An 18,453-nucleotide genomic window follows, 5' to 3' on the forward strand; every position below is an offset into this window, starting at 1 on the left:
AATGTATTAATTCTTATATTACCTGTTTGTGTGTTTTGGCGGTATGCATGTCTGTGTGTCACCGACATGCTTTGCTCACAGAGGCCAGAAGACGGTGTCAGATACCCCAGAACTGGAGTTACACATGGTTGTAAACTGTCACGTGGTTGCTGAGAATTGAACCTGGGTCCTCTGGAGGACAGCCAGTGTGTTCAACCACTGAACCGTATCTTAGCTCTAGGCCTACTCTACTGTAACTTTAGTTCCCTCTGCCTGCCTAAGACCAACTGAGCTGGAATGGACGAGGGCAGCCCTTCAGAGAGCTTGCCCACCCTCAGATCACGGCTTTGTTACCTGATGCCAAACAGGTTTATAGAAACAGCCAGGAGGAGCTGCGAGATGGCAGCTACGGGTTAAAATTAACGCCTCCTGCACAAGTGGGAGGAAACTTCTAGGAATTCTAAGCCTGCTGGTAAAAATTCCAGTTCTGGGGTGAACAGCATCCCTAGTCCCTACGAGCTGTGGACCAAAGAGGCTGTCTTAGCCGCTGTCTGTGAAGAGATCAAGGTGACAGAGAGAGGCGTTTAACTGGAAGCCTGCCCATAGTTCAGACTTGCTCCGTTACCATGGCAGGAAGCACGGTGGCATGAAGGAAGGCGCTGGGGCATTAGCTGAGAGCTACATTCTGAAACTTCAAAGCCAGCACTTTCTCCAACGAGGCCACGCCCTCCTAATCTTCCAATCTTTTCAAACAGTGCCATTCCCTCGTGACTAAGTATTCGAATATATGAGCCCATAAGGGTCACTCTTATTCAAATCATCAGGGAGGTCCCAGAAGTCCAGCAAACCATTAAGCCCATTGACACTGACATCACTTACGTATGTGACAGAAACAGATGGTAAACTGCTGAAGACACCACACACTATGGTTGAAGGACACTGAGAAATCAGGGACCAGGACGGAAGCTCTCTCCCTGCTTTCTTTCTTTCTTTCTTTCTTTCTTTCTTTCTTTCTTTCTTTCTTTCTTTCTCTCTAACTTCCTTATTTTTCTTTGTTTTTCTTTTTCTTAGCATTTCTTTAAAGATTTACTTATTATGTATACAGTGTTCTGCCTGCATGTACACCTGCACTCCAGAAGAGGCACCAGATCTCATTATAGATGGTTGAGAGCCACCATGTGGTTGCTGGGAACCGAACTCGGGACCTCTGGAAGAGCAGCCGGTGCTCTTAACCTCTGAGCCATCTCTCCAGCCCCTGCTTTTGTTTTTCAAGACAGGGTTTCTTGGTGTAATAGTCTTGGCTGTTCTGACTTACTTTATAGACCAGGCTGGCCCCAAATTCACAGAGCTCTCTCTATCTCCGCTTCCTGAGTGCTGGGATTAAAGGCATGTGCCGCCACATACGGTTGCTAGCTGGTTTCCATAGTGTTAGAATACATCATCCAGGCCTCTGGGAGGGAATTTTCACCAGCAATCCTGCTCTGCCTTGTGCTACAGTGCCAACACACAAGACAAACTGCACCTAGTGGCACGGCGTTATGGGTGCAACCGTTCACTCTTCAGGAAGGAACGCACATCGATGCTGTGAGCTGGAGCAGAAGCCTGTGGCTGAGGTGGTCCTCGGTGCCAGCATGTCACTCGCTGCTATTGTTCTATTTCAATGTTTGCGACGGGTCTTCCGCATTCCTTCAGGCATTTCTGCTCACACTCACATGCTACTCCTGCTGTCCGTTGTGGGGAGACAAGCTGACCCAAGACATTCTCAGAGGCCTTGATGAAAGGGCCAAGGCGGCGCTAGTTCTGTGTGTCCTTGTTGCAGAGGGCATTTGGCGAGGCCAGGAGAGAGCGAGGGCCTTGAAGGAGTTACGGTGTGTAGTCTGCGGATGCAACTTTCCCCCCGGGCTGTGGTTTGGCCCTGAGGCAGGTGTGTCTGAGATATCTCCCGCTCTCTGTGCCAGCATCATCTGACTTGGCTCTCTGCTGACTTCTGCCATTTTCCCCATTCTCCATAGGCTGCTGTACTTCTCAGTAAACTTGCTTGTCATTAGTCATCAGCTTATGCAAGACCTCCTGGTCCCAGATACTGCTTTTATCTTCTTTCTTTCTCATCCCTGATCCTCCTACCTGACCCCTCACTGCTCAGAGCCATTGTCCCTATGGACTTGGGTCCGTCAGCCTTGGTTCACCGTGGAAGGAAATTTCTTTTTTGGCACTGGGAGGTGTACTGCAGAGATTCAGAACTGTTCAGTACCCTGGGACTGACGGCTGCGGTGGCACAGTAGCTTAACACCGAGCTGTGGGTGAAGGAGAATAATCAGCCAACCACGTGACTTCATGCAAGGCTGAGGGAACACTGTGGAAGAGTTGTCAGAAAAAAACTGTGAAAGCCAGAGGAAAGGGTGGGATATTACATAGACATTTTCTTGGAATTGAGACTTTCCATTCTAGAGGGAGGATCCATAAGACTCATGAAGCACAATGGGCTGGAGAGATGGCTCAGAGGTTAAGAAAACTGGCTGCTCTTCCAGAGGGCCTGAGTTCAGTTCCCAGCAACCACATAGTGGCTCACAACCATCTAAAGTGAGATCTGGTGCCCTCTCCTGGCCTGCAGGGACACATGGAGGCAGAACACTATATAAATAATAAATAAATCTTTTAAAAAAGATTCATGAAGTACAAAACTGATAAAGCTCGGGAATTAACAACTTCTAAGTCTCAGGGAGTTCCTAAAACTTACAGGATTCACAAGACTTCTCCCAAAGGTAATGTAAACAGCAACAGTTACTGGGGAGAGGGGACTCTCTGACTCCTTCATCTATGACAGGGTGAGCATTTTGGTGATGGAGTTGCCTTGGAGTAAACTGTGATCCAGTGAGTGATCCCTTACCCATATTCCTTCTGTAAGTTACCCCAATAAACTCATCCACTTACTAAGTTAGACTTTGTGGAATTGTTTCTTTGGTCTGTTGTCGATGTACTTCTGGAATGAATAGAAATTTATTCATTATTCTCTAGAAAAAGTTAGCTATTACAGAGGATGTTACAGATTCCTGGAGGATCTGTGAATGGACATGGGGTTCCGAGGATTAACCAGGGATCCCGAGGGAACCCAAGATTGCAATCATCAGACCTCAGGGACCCCTTGTCTGGTAACCAAAATGTGCATTTGCTGCTCCCAGAGACACGGTTCCCTTTCTCCTGGGGTCTGGAATGTTACCTGCCAGGCTGGTCAGAGACAACACCCTAATTCTCATTCCATTGCTCATCCAGACAGCTCTGAACAGAGGTCTTCTGGGGGACGGTCTACAATGTTTGAGTGGGGCAGGGCACAGGAAACAGGGAGATGGAGAGAGACAAGGGGATCAGCCGCGGCTGGGGACTCCAGGGACGGGACAGCGTGAAGAAGAGAAGAGAGACTCAGAGAGGAAAGAGACACGTGGAGCAGAGACAAAAAGTTACAAGACAGGGAGGCCGGCAGGGAGATGGCCAGCGGGACCAGCTAGTGAAACCAGAGACAGGCAATGCCAACACTTCCGATGCCCACTTTCTGTTTTGATGGGAGGCCTCAGCCAAGCCCAGCCTCCTCATCTGGTTCTATCCTGGTGCAGCTCACCCAGCTCAGCCCAGAGCATAGATGGATGGCCACGGTACGACAGGAAGCTGCTGAGGGGACTTTAAGAAAAAGCAGGGGCCATGTTCGGTAACTCAGCCCACACCTTCCAACCATCACCCACACCTGGCACAGACCCCGGCCCCGAGGCGAAGCTGTCAAGGCTGGGCAGGTCTCCTGCTCTGCCCCCACACTCTGGGGCGTGGCTGCCCTTGCCTCTCCCAAGCTTGTAGAATACGGCAGTCTTTAATGTCAAGACTGGGGAGACTTGCCCTGCCTTCTCCAGGACACCCCGCCTCCTGCTTCGCACAGGACTCTGTTGGGTTTCCTGGAGACTGGCTGGGTCCAGACAGGCTCAGCAAGTCACAGCCTCCTCCTCTTCTTCCCAGGGGGCCTTCACCCCAGGAACTGTTCTGTTTAGCCATAAAGAAAGGAAGAAAGAAGGAAGGAAAGAACAAAAGAAGGAAGGAAGGAAGGAAGGAAGGAAGGAAGGAAGGAAGGAAGGAAGGAAGGAAGGAAAGGAAGAGGAGACTATTTAAGTGTGGTAGTGCATGGATGCAATTACAGCACCTGAGGGGTGGAGGCAGGAGGATGATGGAAGTTCAAGGCCACCTAAGATCTGTTCTAAAACCATCTGCCCCCCTCCTTCCTCCTAAAAATGCCCAGGGGAGAGAGAGTAAGGGCTTTCACTTTTCGTGGTGTATGAGACAGGTAGTAGTCCTGTGTGGTCCTGGATGGCCTGCCACCCGCTGTGTGGAGTGGGCTGGTCTGAAAAGTCCTTAACTGAGACTAGTTGAATAAACTAATCTCCAATTGCAGACAACTTTTCTTTTTTTTTTCCTCATTTCCTCCCTTGGCACCTAAAAAGGAACCAGAATTCTGATTCTGTAACTTATTTGAGAAAGGGTCTTGCTCTGTAGCCCAGGCTGGCCTCCAGTTCATGGCAATCTTCCAATTTTCCACGTGCTGAAATCATAGGCCTCTGCTACCAGACCTAGCAGATCTAGAGAAAATTCTACCATCAGGGCCTCCCCTGCTGCTCCATCACACTTTTCCGGGGGCGGGGGTGCACGCTCACGCCCACAGGCACTCTGCCTCCCTTGCACCTTCTCACTGCGATGTCAGTTTGGTGACTCTAGCTGCAAGGGAGCCCACAACCAAGTTCCCCCGTTAGCCTCCCCGGAGAGCCCTACCTCATCTTTCTGGGATCCGACTCTCCCACTTACGAGTGAACTAGTGAAGCTGGCTTGAACAGAAGCTCCCTGTTAGGGTAATAGAAATGTCAAAGGAGACGGGAAGATGTCTCAGTGAGTAGGGTCATTGCTGAGCGCACAGGACCTGAGTCCCACACCCAGCATCCCCCCGAAGGACTGAAGATGTAGTGGCATGGAGGCGGCAGGTGAATCTTTGTGAGTCTGAGGCCAGCCTGGTCCACACGCTGGTGAGTTCCAGGCCCATCAGGGCTACGTAGTGAGATTCTGTCAGGGTCTCACTATGTAGCTTGGCCATCCTGGAACTCACTATGTGGACCAGGCTGGCCCTAATTTTTTTTAAACTATATTTCTTTTTTTCTATTTAGCCTGACACGGTGGTGCACTGTTTTCCATCTAAACAAAGGCTGCACTGGAGTCTGCCCTCCATCAGCCTTTATTTTTGCCTTTCAGATGGGGCCTTGCTGTGGAGCTGAGGCTGGCCTTGGATCACTGACCTCAGCCTCCCCAGGGCTGACATTACAGAAGTGTGTCACCACACCCAGCTTTCTTTCTCTTTCACCTGGCCGAAGATACGCATGCACACATTTTGGACGAATGAGTCTGGGGATGTAATAGAGATGAGAGGGTGCCTACCTAGTATGCATGGAGCCCTGGGTTCGGTACCCAGCATAGAATAAAACAGATGTAGCGGTGCATGCCTGTAATTTCAGCAGTTGGGAGGTAGAGGTACGAGGGTCAGTAGTTCAAGACCAGCCTCAGCTATGCCAGCCAGTTTCACCACAGTTTGATAAAGCTTGGGGTGAAAAGTAGAATGGTTCCCCCTTTGGGCTCCCCACTGTCCTTTCTACAGAGGACAGACACTTTCGGTTGGATCTTCTGAGTCTAGCTAAAAATGCGATAATCACTCTTAATGGGTGTATTCCTCTTCCTTCTGGATTTCACCTGCTGAGACGCCACTATGGAGGAAGAAGACACAGCTTTCCCTTTCACTGTTCCATGCCCAGCCAGCATCATGTTCAGACCAGGAGAGGCTGGTCACTCTATTTACATAAGGACTTGTTTCACTTTTAAGAACTTACTTGTGGTTAACTAAGTGTCTCTGTGTGTGGGTACGCACAGAAGCAACGCAACAAGGGTGCCGGGAACCGAACTTGGGTCTTCCGCAATAGTAAAATGTTCTCTTAGCCAATGTGTTGTCTCTCCAGTCTCTGAGGATCTCCCCTGCCCCGGGAGGGAGGGATGAAGCGGGCATGGGGTCTCCTGGAACTGGCGTGGCCGGCGGCTGTGAGCCACTTGAGGTGTCCTAGCAAGAGCAGGAGCGCTCTAACCCGCTTTCTCCTGGGTTTACTCTCAGATGATGTATCGTCCATTTTGTCTCTCCTGGGCTCCCGGTGGCACCCAAGACTGCCTATAATACATACATAAAGTAGCTTTGCTTGGCTCAGGGTTCAGTTTGGCCTGAGACAATGCAGTATCCTTCCCCGCAGCCCTGTGGTGTGTCTGTGCCGCCTGGCCAGCACAGCCGTTTGCTCACTGTTGGGTGCTCTCAGTTTTTCTGCACACTGGACTGAATCCCTTGGTTTGCCCAGGTTGAAACAGCCAAAGGTCCTGTCAATTTCACCTTCTCGGACTCTCACCCAGATGTCTCTCCTGTCTGTCTTCTCTTTCCCATGGGTGGGCAGGAGGTTGCTGCTGTCCAGAAACTCCCTTTTGCCACCACCTCCCTCAGCCTCCTGCTTTGGGCCTGTTCCTAGAAGGGCCTGGTACCATGGATTCCTCCAAGTTTGGGGGTTCTTGATTCAATGGGTGTTTCTTTCTGCCTAGGATTCACTTTCTCAGTCTAAGAAATCACCATTCATCTAGCACTTAATTCATTTCCTCCCTCCTTTCTCCACTCCTCCTAGGGAATAGCACATGACTGAGTCTAAGGCAGGCCAGCTAATAAAGCAAAGATAGTCAGTCACCTCACAGTCCAAATTAACATAATGCTGACTCTTTTGAGGTCCCCCCTGAGGACAGCGGGAAAGGCCGTCGCATCCCCTAGCACTCCCACACAACTGCTCTCTCCCTCTTTCTCTCTCCTTCTTTCCGTCTCTCTCCCTCTCCCTTTCTTTCTACTATCTTTCTGGGTGGCTGTGTGAGAGCTCTCCTCACGTAGCCTGGATCTGTCACCCCCCTACTTCTGCTCTAGCAGGCTGGGTTAACAGGCATGTGCCACCACACCTGCTATTCTCAACCAAACAGCTCCCCACCAACTCCCCCCTTGGGCCCACAGAGTAACTAAAACCTGGATGAAAGCATGGCATCCCTAGGCTCGTTTTTTCCTGTCCTCTTTGTCTTCAAACTTTGGGTCACAGTCCTACCTAGCTATGGCACCTCTGACATCAACCACCAGCACAGCACCATAGCCCTAAGGGTGTGGCAGTGGCACACGCGCCATGGTGGCAACCGACAGTTCTGTGACTGGACCTAAGACCCCCACAACAGGAGGGAGAGCATGCCTAGCACTGGAAGCCTGGCCAGCTCCACAGTGCTGATGAAGGTGCGGTTCCTGGAGGAGAATCTACAGCCACTACTTCACTAAACTAGCACAGTCCCTAATGACAATCCATAATCATTGGTTCTTATGCCCTCAGTTAAGTGTAGTCTTCATCCCCCATTAAGGAAACTTCCCTTTGTGACTGACGGAAATCACCACCGAAAACCACAACCAGCTGAGAAACATGCTTGCGGAGCCCGGTCCTGATAGACACAGCTACAAAACACTCCAGCACCTAAGGCTCAGGAAGGACTGTCTGAGCCAGAGGGGCAGGGAGCCTGTGTGAGGTTGTGTGTCCTAGTAATCTCAGAAGTGACCTCCATGAAGTCTCACCAGCGCCACTGCCCACACATGAGCCAAACAAAGACACTACCAACAGACACACCGAAGTGGAAGGAGAAAGGCCCCCAAGGCCTCACGCTACGCAAAGAACTGCAGGCAACTGAGGAAAACTGCGAGTGGGAGAGGGTCCTTCCTCAGGGATTGATTTTCCAGTGCCAATTGGCCAGCCCTGGAAATATACATATAAGTAGCGTTGCAGAGGCTGAATGGGTTATATTTTAAAATATATGCATATTCAAAATTATATATATATATATATATGCAACAACAATTAGTGAAAAAATAGGCCGTGAATTTGGAAGAGATTAGGAAGGGTATATGGAGGGCTTGGAGGCAGGAAAGACAAGGATGACATTGTAATTATATTACAGTCTCAGGACAGACAACCTTGGGAGAGTGGCCTGTGGAGGCCTGTCTGCTGGCATCTCAGCCAGCCCGGGAGGGCGGCTCTGTCCGCTGGCGGCTGCTAACTCATCTCACACTCTTCAGGGCTGAAGGCACAGTCATCGAGGAGGCTGGGAGGTCACTCAGTTGGCACGGTGCTTTCCACACAGCAGGAGAACCCGGGCTCGCTCCTCGACGCCCACATGAAGAGCAGGCGTGGGGGAGCATGCGTGTGATCCCAGCCCTGGGGGTTTGGAGACAGACGGACTCTGGGGTCTGTCGGCTGGCTGACCTAGCCAGACCACCAAACTCCAGGCTAGCGAGAGGCGCCGTCTCCAGAACCTAGGGGTTTGCCGCGGGTGGTGGCACTCGGTCTTTGCTTGCGGCGCTCAGTAGGCACGGCAGACATCTGAGTTCCAGGCCAGTCTGGTCTACACAGTGAGACTTGGCAAGAGGGGAGACACAAACTCAGAGGAGAGAGCCACCCAGAGCATGTTGCTGTCAAGGCCTTGAAATTTACAAGACCTACTTTATGACCTAGAAACGCTTACTGCACAATTAAAACACTGAAAAAGGAATGCCCTGTAAAAACCATCCTGTCGGCTTAAAATTAACTAAGAGATTTTAATTAAATAAGCTCATAAACAGAGCGAACGCTACGAGAGAAGGCTCGCCCTCGGCCTCCGGAGTGCTCAGCTTCTGTAGCTGTCACTAGGATCCTTAGCTTTTATACCGTGCCGTGGCTCCACCCTCTAAGCCTGGCAGTGGGAGGCTGAGAAAGCAGGGTTGATAGTTCCTGGCCAGCCTGGGCTACACAGGGAGACCTCATCTGAAAAGAGGAGGCTGGAGATGGCTCAGTGGTTAAGAGCACTGGCTGCTCCTCCAGAGGACTTGGGGGTGGGGGTTCTGTTCCCAGGTTCCACAACTGTCTGTAACTGCAGTTCCAGAAGCTCTGAAGCCGTTTTCTGACCCCCTCAGGTACTGTGCTCACATGGTCCACATACAGACATGCAGGCAAAACACCCACACACATGAAATAAAGACAAATAAAATCCGCGTCAGAGGGCGCACAAGCCCGTGTAATTCCAGCTCTGGGGATCTGGTGCCCTCTTCTGGTCTTCCCAGGCACCGCATGCACATACCTCCCCACAGACACACACTTAATAAAAATCCATAAAATCTTTAAAGTCCAGATTTCCATCAAATCATCAATATTATTAGCACTTCATTCTTTTTCTCTTTTCTTTTTTTTCCCCCTTTTTGTTGTTTGCTTTGTTTTTGTTTTTTAAGACAGCATTTCTCTGTTTCACCCTGGCTATCCTGGAACTCACTACATACGTAAACCACGTTGGCCTCGAACTCACAGATCTGCCTTCCTCTGCCTCTTGAGTGCTGGGCTTAAAGGCGTGCTTTGCCATTTTCACTACATACAAAAAGATAAAAATGTTAGCAGACTGACACCGATGAGTGGGGTCTTGGGTTTAAGCTCCCACAGCTGAGCTGGGGACATGGCTCAGCAAGCATGGACAGAGCTCTGTGTCCAGCATTGCACCACCCCACCGTGCTGGCACGGTGAGAATGAGCACAGAGAGAATGAGGCGGAAGGACCAAGGATTCAAGGTCATTCTTGGTTAACTAGGAAGTTCAAGGCTAGCCTGGGCTACATAAAATTTTGTCTCAAAAACAAAGCAACCCCCCCAAAAAAAAAATTCTTAATGACCTGTTTTGTTAAAATTTTTCTTTTGGGGGACATCTTGAGGCAGGGGTTCTCTGGGTAACCTTGGCTGTCCTGGACTTGCTCTGCAGACTGGGATGGGCAGAGATCTGGGACTAAAGGCCTGCGCGGCCACCACCTGGCTAAAACCTTTCTCAGTCCACAGTATTTTCCCATAAAGACAAGTCCTAATTAATAAATATGTTCGATAATGAATCAGAAATAAAAGATACGTGCAAGGGAGTATTACTCAGAGCTCAGAACAAGGATAACTGAGGCAGACAAGAATGGGTCAAGAACACAGCGGCGCATCTCAGTTCCCAGAAAGGGGGCAGATGGCGGAGCTGATAAGGGACGGAACGGGAGCGTCTTAGGGATCACCTCGGCAAGTGCAGACCTGTGAGCGGCTGCCTGCGGACTCTCATCAGCTCTGATGAGGAAACGGGAAGCCAGCCCATGGGAACCAGCAACAACAAACACAGCGAGGCGCAGGCCAGTGCCAGGTGATTGATTTATACAGAGCGCGAAGAGGTGATTTATACAGAGCGGGAAGAGCCACAATTATCGGCCTAACTGTGACAAATGGATGGTGGCGCAACACGAAACTTGACGTCCCCTTGATCAGCGCTCCCGCGTGTCCTTGTCCTGCAGAATTTCAAGTCAAAGCCTTCGGACGTCGCTCTAAGAATTTCCTCTCTAACCCAACCCAAGGTTTCTTGTTTGTAGTTAGAGTTCTTAAACTTGTGTGTGTGTGAGAGAGAGAGGCCAGAAGGTGGTGTCAGATTCCCTGGTCCTGGGGTTACAGAAGGTTGTGAGGCCCTGACGTGGGTGCTGGGAATGGCACTAGGGTCCCCTGCAGGAGCAGTGGTGATTTTAACCACCAAGGGATCTCTCCAGCCCTGTGTGTTTGTTTTTGAGGCAGGGTCTCTCTACACAGCCCTGGTTATCGTGGAGGTAGAAATACAGACCAGGCTGGGCTCTAACCCATGCCTACTTCTGCCTCCTGAGTGCTCAGATTAAAGGAACCACTCAAAACCAGTTGCTGTTTCTTGAGACAGTCTCAGGCAGCCCATGATGGCTTCAAAGGACCTTGAGCTGACTGTCTGGCCTTCACCTCCACTTGCTGAGTTCCAGGCACCTTTGCAGCCAGCTCAAGTCGGCTTGCTGCTGCACACAAACCCCACCTCTCTCTCCTCTTCTGCTCCCACTCTGGACCACCACACCGGAGTCCCCGTGTGTTCTGGGTACGGGAGGTGAATCCGGGATGCGGGGACAGAGGAGCACGAGGGAGCAGGTTCCTCGTGTCTGCCACCTGGTGGGTGGGGCGAGAGTGGGGTGGTGGAAACCGGTGGAGAAGCACCCCCAGGACAGCTGCTGGGCTCTTGGGAGTGGCTCAGCACTCCCACTCTCCCTCTGCCTGCCTTCCAGAAACTCCCTTTCCCAGTCTTTCCCTGCCCCCCCCCCATAGACTTTCTCTACCGTCCTCATCCAAGGAGACTAAAACTCAGGGTTAGGGTTAGGGGCTGTCCACAGTGTCCCCACTGTTCCTTTGTCTGGGTGGGACGGGTGGGCTCAGCTCAGGGATGAGCTGCTGGATTCTTGAAGAGGAAAAGCAGGACAGATGTGCCAGCCGGACGGGTCCGGGCAGGACCTCGAGTGAGCCAGACTCCCCAGCCTGTGGCAGTTTGATCTGTGGGCAAACTGCCTCTGCCAGCTCAGCCCCCTGCAGGTCTCGGGACACAGCTGGGTACCGTCTTAACGTCACCCGCCATTACCGGCTGCTTCAAATGTGCCATGCACAGTCCGGTAACGGGGTGCTGGGGCGGGGTGGCGGCTAGCACAGGACAGGAAGGGCTAAGGTTTGCTGAGCCTTTCTGGGTCCACCAGGTCTCCAGGAACCCAGAGGGGTGCCTGGCAGAAGGGTGGGGGATGGGGTGGGAGCCCAGGTGTTAAAGGCTGTTCCTATCTACAAGCCTAGAGGGGGGGGGAGGTAGCCCCCGGCCCTGCCCCGCCCCGCCCCGTTGGTGTGGGGGCAGGGCAGGAGGAGATTCACCCAGTTTTGACAGCTCTGCCCCAGGGCAGGGGTCTGTGCCAGGTGTGGGCGTCGGGTGGAGAGGGTGGAGCTGCACCACATCTTGCCTTTATTTAAGCTCCCCTCCTGCCCTCCTGGCCACACTGCTGCTGTACGCCGTGCCAGCCATGTCAGTGAGTATTCTGGGGCCCAGGCTGGGGGTAGCTGGGACCAGGGCGGGGCCTGGCTGAAATCTCTTCACCGGCTCCTCTAACCTGTATTCCATCCTGCCCCTGGCCCTCCTGGCTGCGCTGACCCCTCTGTCTCTCACCCCCGCCCCACCCAAACCTTTCAGGTCTTCCAGAACAAGGCCCCCCTGCCCGAGGGCATCCGCGTGGGCACTGTCCTGAGAATCCGAGGCGTCGTCCCTGACCAGGCTGGCAGGTGACACCCCAGGTTCCTCCTGGCTCGGCTGATCCCCACACATGGGGGGCCCCGGGGTCTTTTCTGTCGGGTGGGCTCTTGGATTCCCTTTGCTCTCTTGATTTGGATGTGTGTGTTCGCCGAAGTCCCCCGAGACTTCGTGGGCGGGTGCCCAGGTCTCCCTAAAAGTGTGGGGTTGGAGGGCAACGTCGGGAGTCCCTGGTTAGTCCTGGGATCCCCACGTCCCATGTTTCGGGCGCGTGAAAAACCTGCCGTGGGCCTTTGCAGCCGCCCCGCGTGCCCAGGGCACCGGGCCACCAAGCCCAGAGCACCGGGCCACCAAGCCCAGAGCACACTAAAGTTGAGACCTCGGGCTTTGCGGGAGGATTGCTAACCCGGACGCGTGGGGTCGGGGCTGCCCGTCCGAAGCGGGATCCCCTGTGACCGGGAAGTGCGGGGACCCCGTCCACAACCGCGGGGGGCTCCGCGCGGGCGTGCCCGGGGGCGCACAGCCGTCACCCCCGCTGCCCCCGGCAGGTTCTACGTCAACCTGCTGTGCAGCGACGATGAGGGCGCGGATGCCGCGCTGCACTTCAACCCGAGGCTGGACGCGTCTGAGGTGGTCTTCAACACCAAGGAGGAGGGCAAGTGGGGGCGCGAGGAGCGGGGCCGCGGCATCCCCTTCCAGCGCGGGCAGCCCTTCGAGGTGCTGCTCATCGCCACGGACGACGGCTACAAGGTGGGGGCCGGGGTGGGGTGCTGGGGGCCGGGGCGGGGTGCTGGGGGCCGGGGCGGGGTGCTGGGGCCCGGGCGGGGCCGGGGCGGGATGCTGGGGGCCGGGGCGGGGTGCTGGGGGCCGGGGCGGGGTGCTGGGGGCCGGGGCGGGGTGCTGGAGGCCGGGGCGGGGTGCTGGGGGCCGGGGCGGGGTGCTGGGGCCCGGGCGGGGCCGGGGCGGGGTGCTGGGGGCCCGGGCGGGGTGCTGGAGGCCGGGGCGGGGTGCTGGGGCCCGGGCGGGGTGCTGGAGGCCGGGGCGGGGTGCTGCAACCCGGGCGGGACCCAGCAGGGCGCGCCGGGCCCGGCCAGCGTCCTCCCCGTCGGCACGGGAGCCCCGGACGGACGACGGGCCCGCCCCCCCGCCCCCCCCCACCCACCCGAGGCCTCACCCGAGCTCCCGCCCCGCAGACGGTGGTCGGCGACGACGAGTACCTGCACTTCCGCCACAGGGTGCCGCCCTCGCGCGTGCGCATGGTGGAGGTGGGCGGGGACGTGCAGCTGCACTCGCTCAAGATCTTCTGAGCGGGCGGACGAGCGGGCGGGCGGCCCTGGACGGTGGTGGACGGCGGGGACGGCCAATAAAGCGTAGCCGCGCGCCCTCGCCGTGTCCGTGTCCTCTGTGCGCGGCCGAGGAGACCGGGGGGCGGGCGAGCCTGCGCCTGAGAGGCCCCTAAACCTGCGTGGCGAGGCCCGGGCGGAGCACAAGCCCGACGGGGTTCCCTCTGGGGAGCAGCCCGGTTTGGGGGGACCCCCCAGGCCGGCCTCAAACTGGGGGTCATCCCCCTGCCTCGGCCTCCCAAGTGGCCGAGATTGCAGGGGTGGGTGCATGACCACATCAATTATTTGGTAGGGTGTGTGTTGTGTGTGTGTGTGTGTGTGTCTTTCTGCCTGTGCGGGGAAGACGCACACGCGTGAAAAGGGGTGTCAGATCCCTTGGAGGTGGTGCCACAAGCAGCTGCGACGTACCCGACGTGGGTGCTGGGAACCGAACTCGGATCTCGTGCAATGAGCATGAAGCGCTGTGTGTGTGTGTGTGTGTGTGTGTGTGTGTGTGTGTGTGTGTGTGGGCGGACCAGCCGCTGCGGCGTTCCGGTGGCCCGCCAGCGCTTGGATGTACCTTGCTAGGACACTGTGTCACCTTTACAAAGGTCACCCAAATGCCTCCTCCTGGAGAAGGAAATACGCTGGGCCTGGTGGCTCGCGCCTGTTAGCTCCTGGGGGGCTGAGGCCGAAGAATTGCCCTGAGTTCGAGGCCAGCCTGGGAGACAGACACACGGAATGAGATTCTGTCTCGATAGACAGATAGGTAGGTAGATAGACAGACAGACAGACAAGAGAGACAGACGGAGACAGAAAACAAAGAAGAGGAGTCCCATTTCCTCGCTCTCCTGGGGCACCCCAAGCCTGAAGGCGCCGGGGAAGGCGGGGGCGGCCAGCCGGGAGCGGCTCCCAGCGTCGGGACAGGCCGCCACTCGCACGCCCCCGGGGCAGACGCCAGGTCTGCAGCAGATGGAGCGGGGTGGGGCGCCACGGGCCGCCTGGGTCCCCGCCTGGGTCCAGGTGCCCCTCCGCCCTCCGCCCTGCCCCTCCGCGGCCCTGCCACACAGCAGCGGCTCTGGGCGGGGACCCGGAGGAGCCAGCCCCGGGGAGCCCTCCCTGGGAGTCCTCCCTGTGGCTGAGCCGCCTCTTCCAGAACATTCTTCTGGAGACACGCCCAGGAGCGGCACGCTGCAGGCCTGTGCCCTGGACACACACACACAGTGCTGGGATTAAAGGGGAGTGCACCGGGCTAGAGGGAGAGTCTTGACCTGAGCCTTAGTCCTTCACACACGTGCAGACATACGCACACACACACACACACACACAGACACACAGACAAACACACACACACAGACATACAGACACACACACAAGGATCAGCGCGAGCCCGGGGACCCCCAGTGGCCTGCTGCTCCGCCTTGGGTGCTCCGCCTCTGTGACCCTCCCAGAGACCCCTCGCTTTGCCTGCACCCCAATACCCGGAGGCCACCCAATACAGGGTGCCCCCGGCCGTGGGAGAGAATTCCGGACACACCCGGTCCGCCGCGGGAGCTGTTTCCAATTCATCCTGTTTCGTTTTAAATTACATTTCTTCATTTCCTCGTTACTGTGTATGAAGTGTGGGGGTTAACGCGCTTTGTGGGGTCGGGTCTCCCCCTCCCCCTCTCCCTTCAGGTGGGGTCTTCTCTCCATAGCGCCCTCCTCATCGGCCCACTGGCCCGAATTCTTTGTTTTCCTGCATTCTGTGTGCGGGGGTGTGCACTTGCGTGTGTGTGTGTGTGTGTGTGTGTGTGTGTGTGCGCGTATGTCTGCACGTGTGTGAAGGACTAAGGCTCATGTCAAGACTCGCCCTCTAGCCCGGTGGCACTCCCCTTTAATCCCAGCACTGTGGCAGGTGGATCTCCGAGTTCGAGGCCAGCCAGGGCTACCGAGAAACCCTGTCTTAAAAACAAACAAACTAACCAACTAACTAACTAAATAGATAAATAAATAAATAATGAAAGGGCTGGAGAGATGGCTCAGTGGTTGGTTAAGAGCGCTGGCTGTTCTTCCAAAGATCCTGAGTTTAATTCCCAGCGATCAACCATCTATAGTGAGATCTGGTGCCCTCTTCTGGCCTGGAGGTGTAATGCAGGCAGAACACTGTAATTTATAAATAAATAAGATTCTTTAAAAACCAAAAACAAAGCCCAACTGAAGATCTCCCAGCAGCCTGATCTTTTGGCAGAGAGGGAGGCCAGTCAGCTTGCTGTGGGTATCCTGGGTCCATCCGCCTTTTAATGGAGGCCTGCCAAACGCCCCCAGCGTTTGTGGGTTTTGGAAACCAGCACTTTGATCATCACCACACAAGCGCCTGAAACCCTAAGGCATCCCGCAAGGAGTGGGTTATTATCTGGTTATTGTTTCAAGGCAAGGTCTCACTGTAGCCCCTGGCTGGCATGGAAACTGAGATAGATAGATAGATAGATAGATAGATAGATAGATAGATCCCAGCACTAAGGAGGCAGAGGCAGGCAGATCTCTGAGTCAAGACCAGCCTGGCCTACAGAGTGAGTTCCAGGAGAGCCAGGGCCACACAGAGAAACCATGTGTTCAGAAGAACCAGTAAAATACATACATACATGCATACATACATAATGATATTCTGTTAAGAAGAAAGAAAAAAAAAAGAAGAAAAAATTCAAACCGGATAAAACCCAAGCTGTGATTCGAGTGTTCACAGGTATTTTCCCTCAGAGTCTCTGTAGACGTTGACACCTGTTCACATCTGCTAATTTCCCTTCCTGGGTAAGCATCAGCAGGCTCCCTCTGCTGCCTCTAGCATCTCTTATCACACTAGTCACGGGGCCGGCCCTGAGCACTCATTACGAGTGTCCTTAAAAGAAAAAAATATATATTATTTAAAGCATTTTTTTTTACTGGGCTGGAGAGATGGCTCAGCCGTTAAAGGCTAGACTTACAACCATAAATATAAGAGTTCGGTTCCCAGCACCCACGGCTGTCTCTCCAGCCACACACACACACACACACACACACACACACAGCAGCAGCAGCAGCAGCAGCAGCAGCAGCAGCAGCAGCAGCATTTTTTACTTATTTAATGTGGTTGGGTGTTTCGCCCGCACCATTACGAAGGCCTGGCACCCTTGGAGGCCAGAGAGGTCGTCAGATCCCCTGGAACTGGAGTTCCGGATGGCTGTGAGTCATCATGTGGGAGCTGGGATATGAACCCTGGTCCTCTGGAAGAGCAGCCAGTGCTGTTAACCTCAGCCATCCCTGTATTTCTGTGTTTTGAGAGAGCGTTTCTCTGTGTAGCCCTGGCTGTCCTGGAACTCGCCCAGGCTGGCCTCGAACTCACAGAGATCTGCCTGCCTCTGCCTCCCGAGAGCTGGGATCACAGGCGTGCACCAGCACCACCTCCTGGCTTTGGTCAGATGTTGTTTTTTTTGTTTGTTTTTTAATAAGCTTTATTATTGTTATTATATATGTGTGACTGTTCTGTCTGCACGTAAGCATGTGTACCAGGCAGGCCTCAAACTCACAGCCAGCCCCTTCAATCCTCCTGCCTCAGCCCCTTGAGCACTGGGATTGTGGGTGGGTGTACATCGCATCCAGCAAAATAAATAAATACATAAATAAATAATTTTTTATGACATATATTTGATCTGGCTTTCTCGTCCTCAGGATGTACTGGTTAGGTATTGCTGCAAAACAGCCCCACTAATTATCCTACTTGGCATCCGAGGTGAGGAGTTTGGGAGTGACTTTCTGGGTGGCGGCTCAGGACGCTCCAGCCAGTGGAGGGTAGAGCAAGAGAGAGTGGCTCACTCAGGCTCCGGGCCTTCACCCCGTTTCCCATGGCAAGCAGGAGTTTTCCGAGTTTAAATAGATAGAGCGAGGAGGAAAAAAAAAATCAAAGAAGACTTCCCTTATAGGATACCGAAGATTATATGAATCCCAACTTTGGTGTTCACAAATAAAGTTTTATTGGCACTCGGCCACGCTCGTTCTGCTGCGTTATCTGGTCGCTGGAATGGAGCTTCTCCAGCGTTGCCGCATTGCACCATCGCCCACGATGCTTTGGGCGCTTGCGTCACCCACGGCGCCTCCCTCACGCTTGCCCTGTGCAGAGGAGCAGCCTTCCGAGGAGTCCTCCTCCAAGAGGACCTCAGACAGGAAGCCCCTGGTGTCTTTCCCTCGGGGGGGAAGGAGGGACCGCGCGCGCCCCGAGAGGCTGCGGGAGACGCCACCGGGACCTCTGGGAGCTCTGTTTGGCGTTTGAGAAGGGGCTTCCTGTGTGGCCCAAGCTGGCCTCCAACTCCGTCCTCCTGCTCCAGCTTCTTGAGTGTCCTGATGAAAAGCACGTGCCGCCCAGGTAACGGAGCGCTTAGGGACTTTTCAAGGCGGTTCCTGATTTTTCAGGGAGGTTACGGAGCTATTGCATCTCCTTTCCATAGGCTTGAGGTTCACGGTCTGAGACACGGACACAGGATGCCAGCAACTGTGGGAACAGAATCTCGGGCCTGCAGGGTCAAGGCTGGTTATGAAGGCTGTCATGGCGGCACCTGGGCCCTTCCATAGCCGCTCACAACCATCTGCACTGGGATCTGGTTCCCTCTTCTGCTGTGCATGAAAACAGAGCCCTCATATACATAAAATAAATACATCTTTAAAAAAAAAAAAGAAGAATAACAGGGCTGAAGAGATGGCTCAGAGGTTAAGAGCACTGGCTGCCCTTCCAAAGGTCCTGAGTTCAATTCCCAGCAACCACGTGGTGGCTCACAACCACCTACAGTGAGATCTGGTGCCCTCTTCTGGCATGCAAACACACATGCAGGCAGAATACTGTATAAATAATAAATAAAAATTTAAACAAAACAAAAAAACCCAAGAACCTGGAGACTAATTATTAAAAAGAACAAA

The 18,453-nt window shown here is 54.1% G+C and overlaps 1 protein-coding gene across 1 annotated transcript; it reads left to right on the forward strand.

Annotated features, from left to right (window-relative positions):
- Positions 1-11,379: 11,379 nt before the first annotated feature.
- On the forward strand, positions 11,380-13,591 carry Lgals7 (galectin 7). The gene is made up of 4 exons (XM_021643904.2): positions 11,380-11,987; positions 12,149-12,237; positions 12,754-12,955; positions 13,399-13,591. The coding sequence occupies exons 1-4, from the start codon at positions 11,982-11,984 to the stop codon at positions 13,510-13,512; spliced, it is 411 nt and encodes a 136-aa protein (XP_021499579.1). The 5' UTR covers positions 11,380-11,981; the 3' UTR covers positions 13,513-13,591.
- The last annotated feature ends 4,862 nt before the right edge of the window (positions 13,592-18,453 follow it).

Source organism: Meriones unguiculatus, chromosome 14, assembly GCF_030254825.1.
Source record: "Meriones unguiculatus strain TT.TT164.6M chromosome 14, Bangor_MerUng_6.1, whole genome shotgun sequence".
NCBI lineage: Eukaryota > Metazoa > Chordata > Mammalia > Rodentia > Muridae > Meriones > Meriones unguiculatus.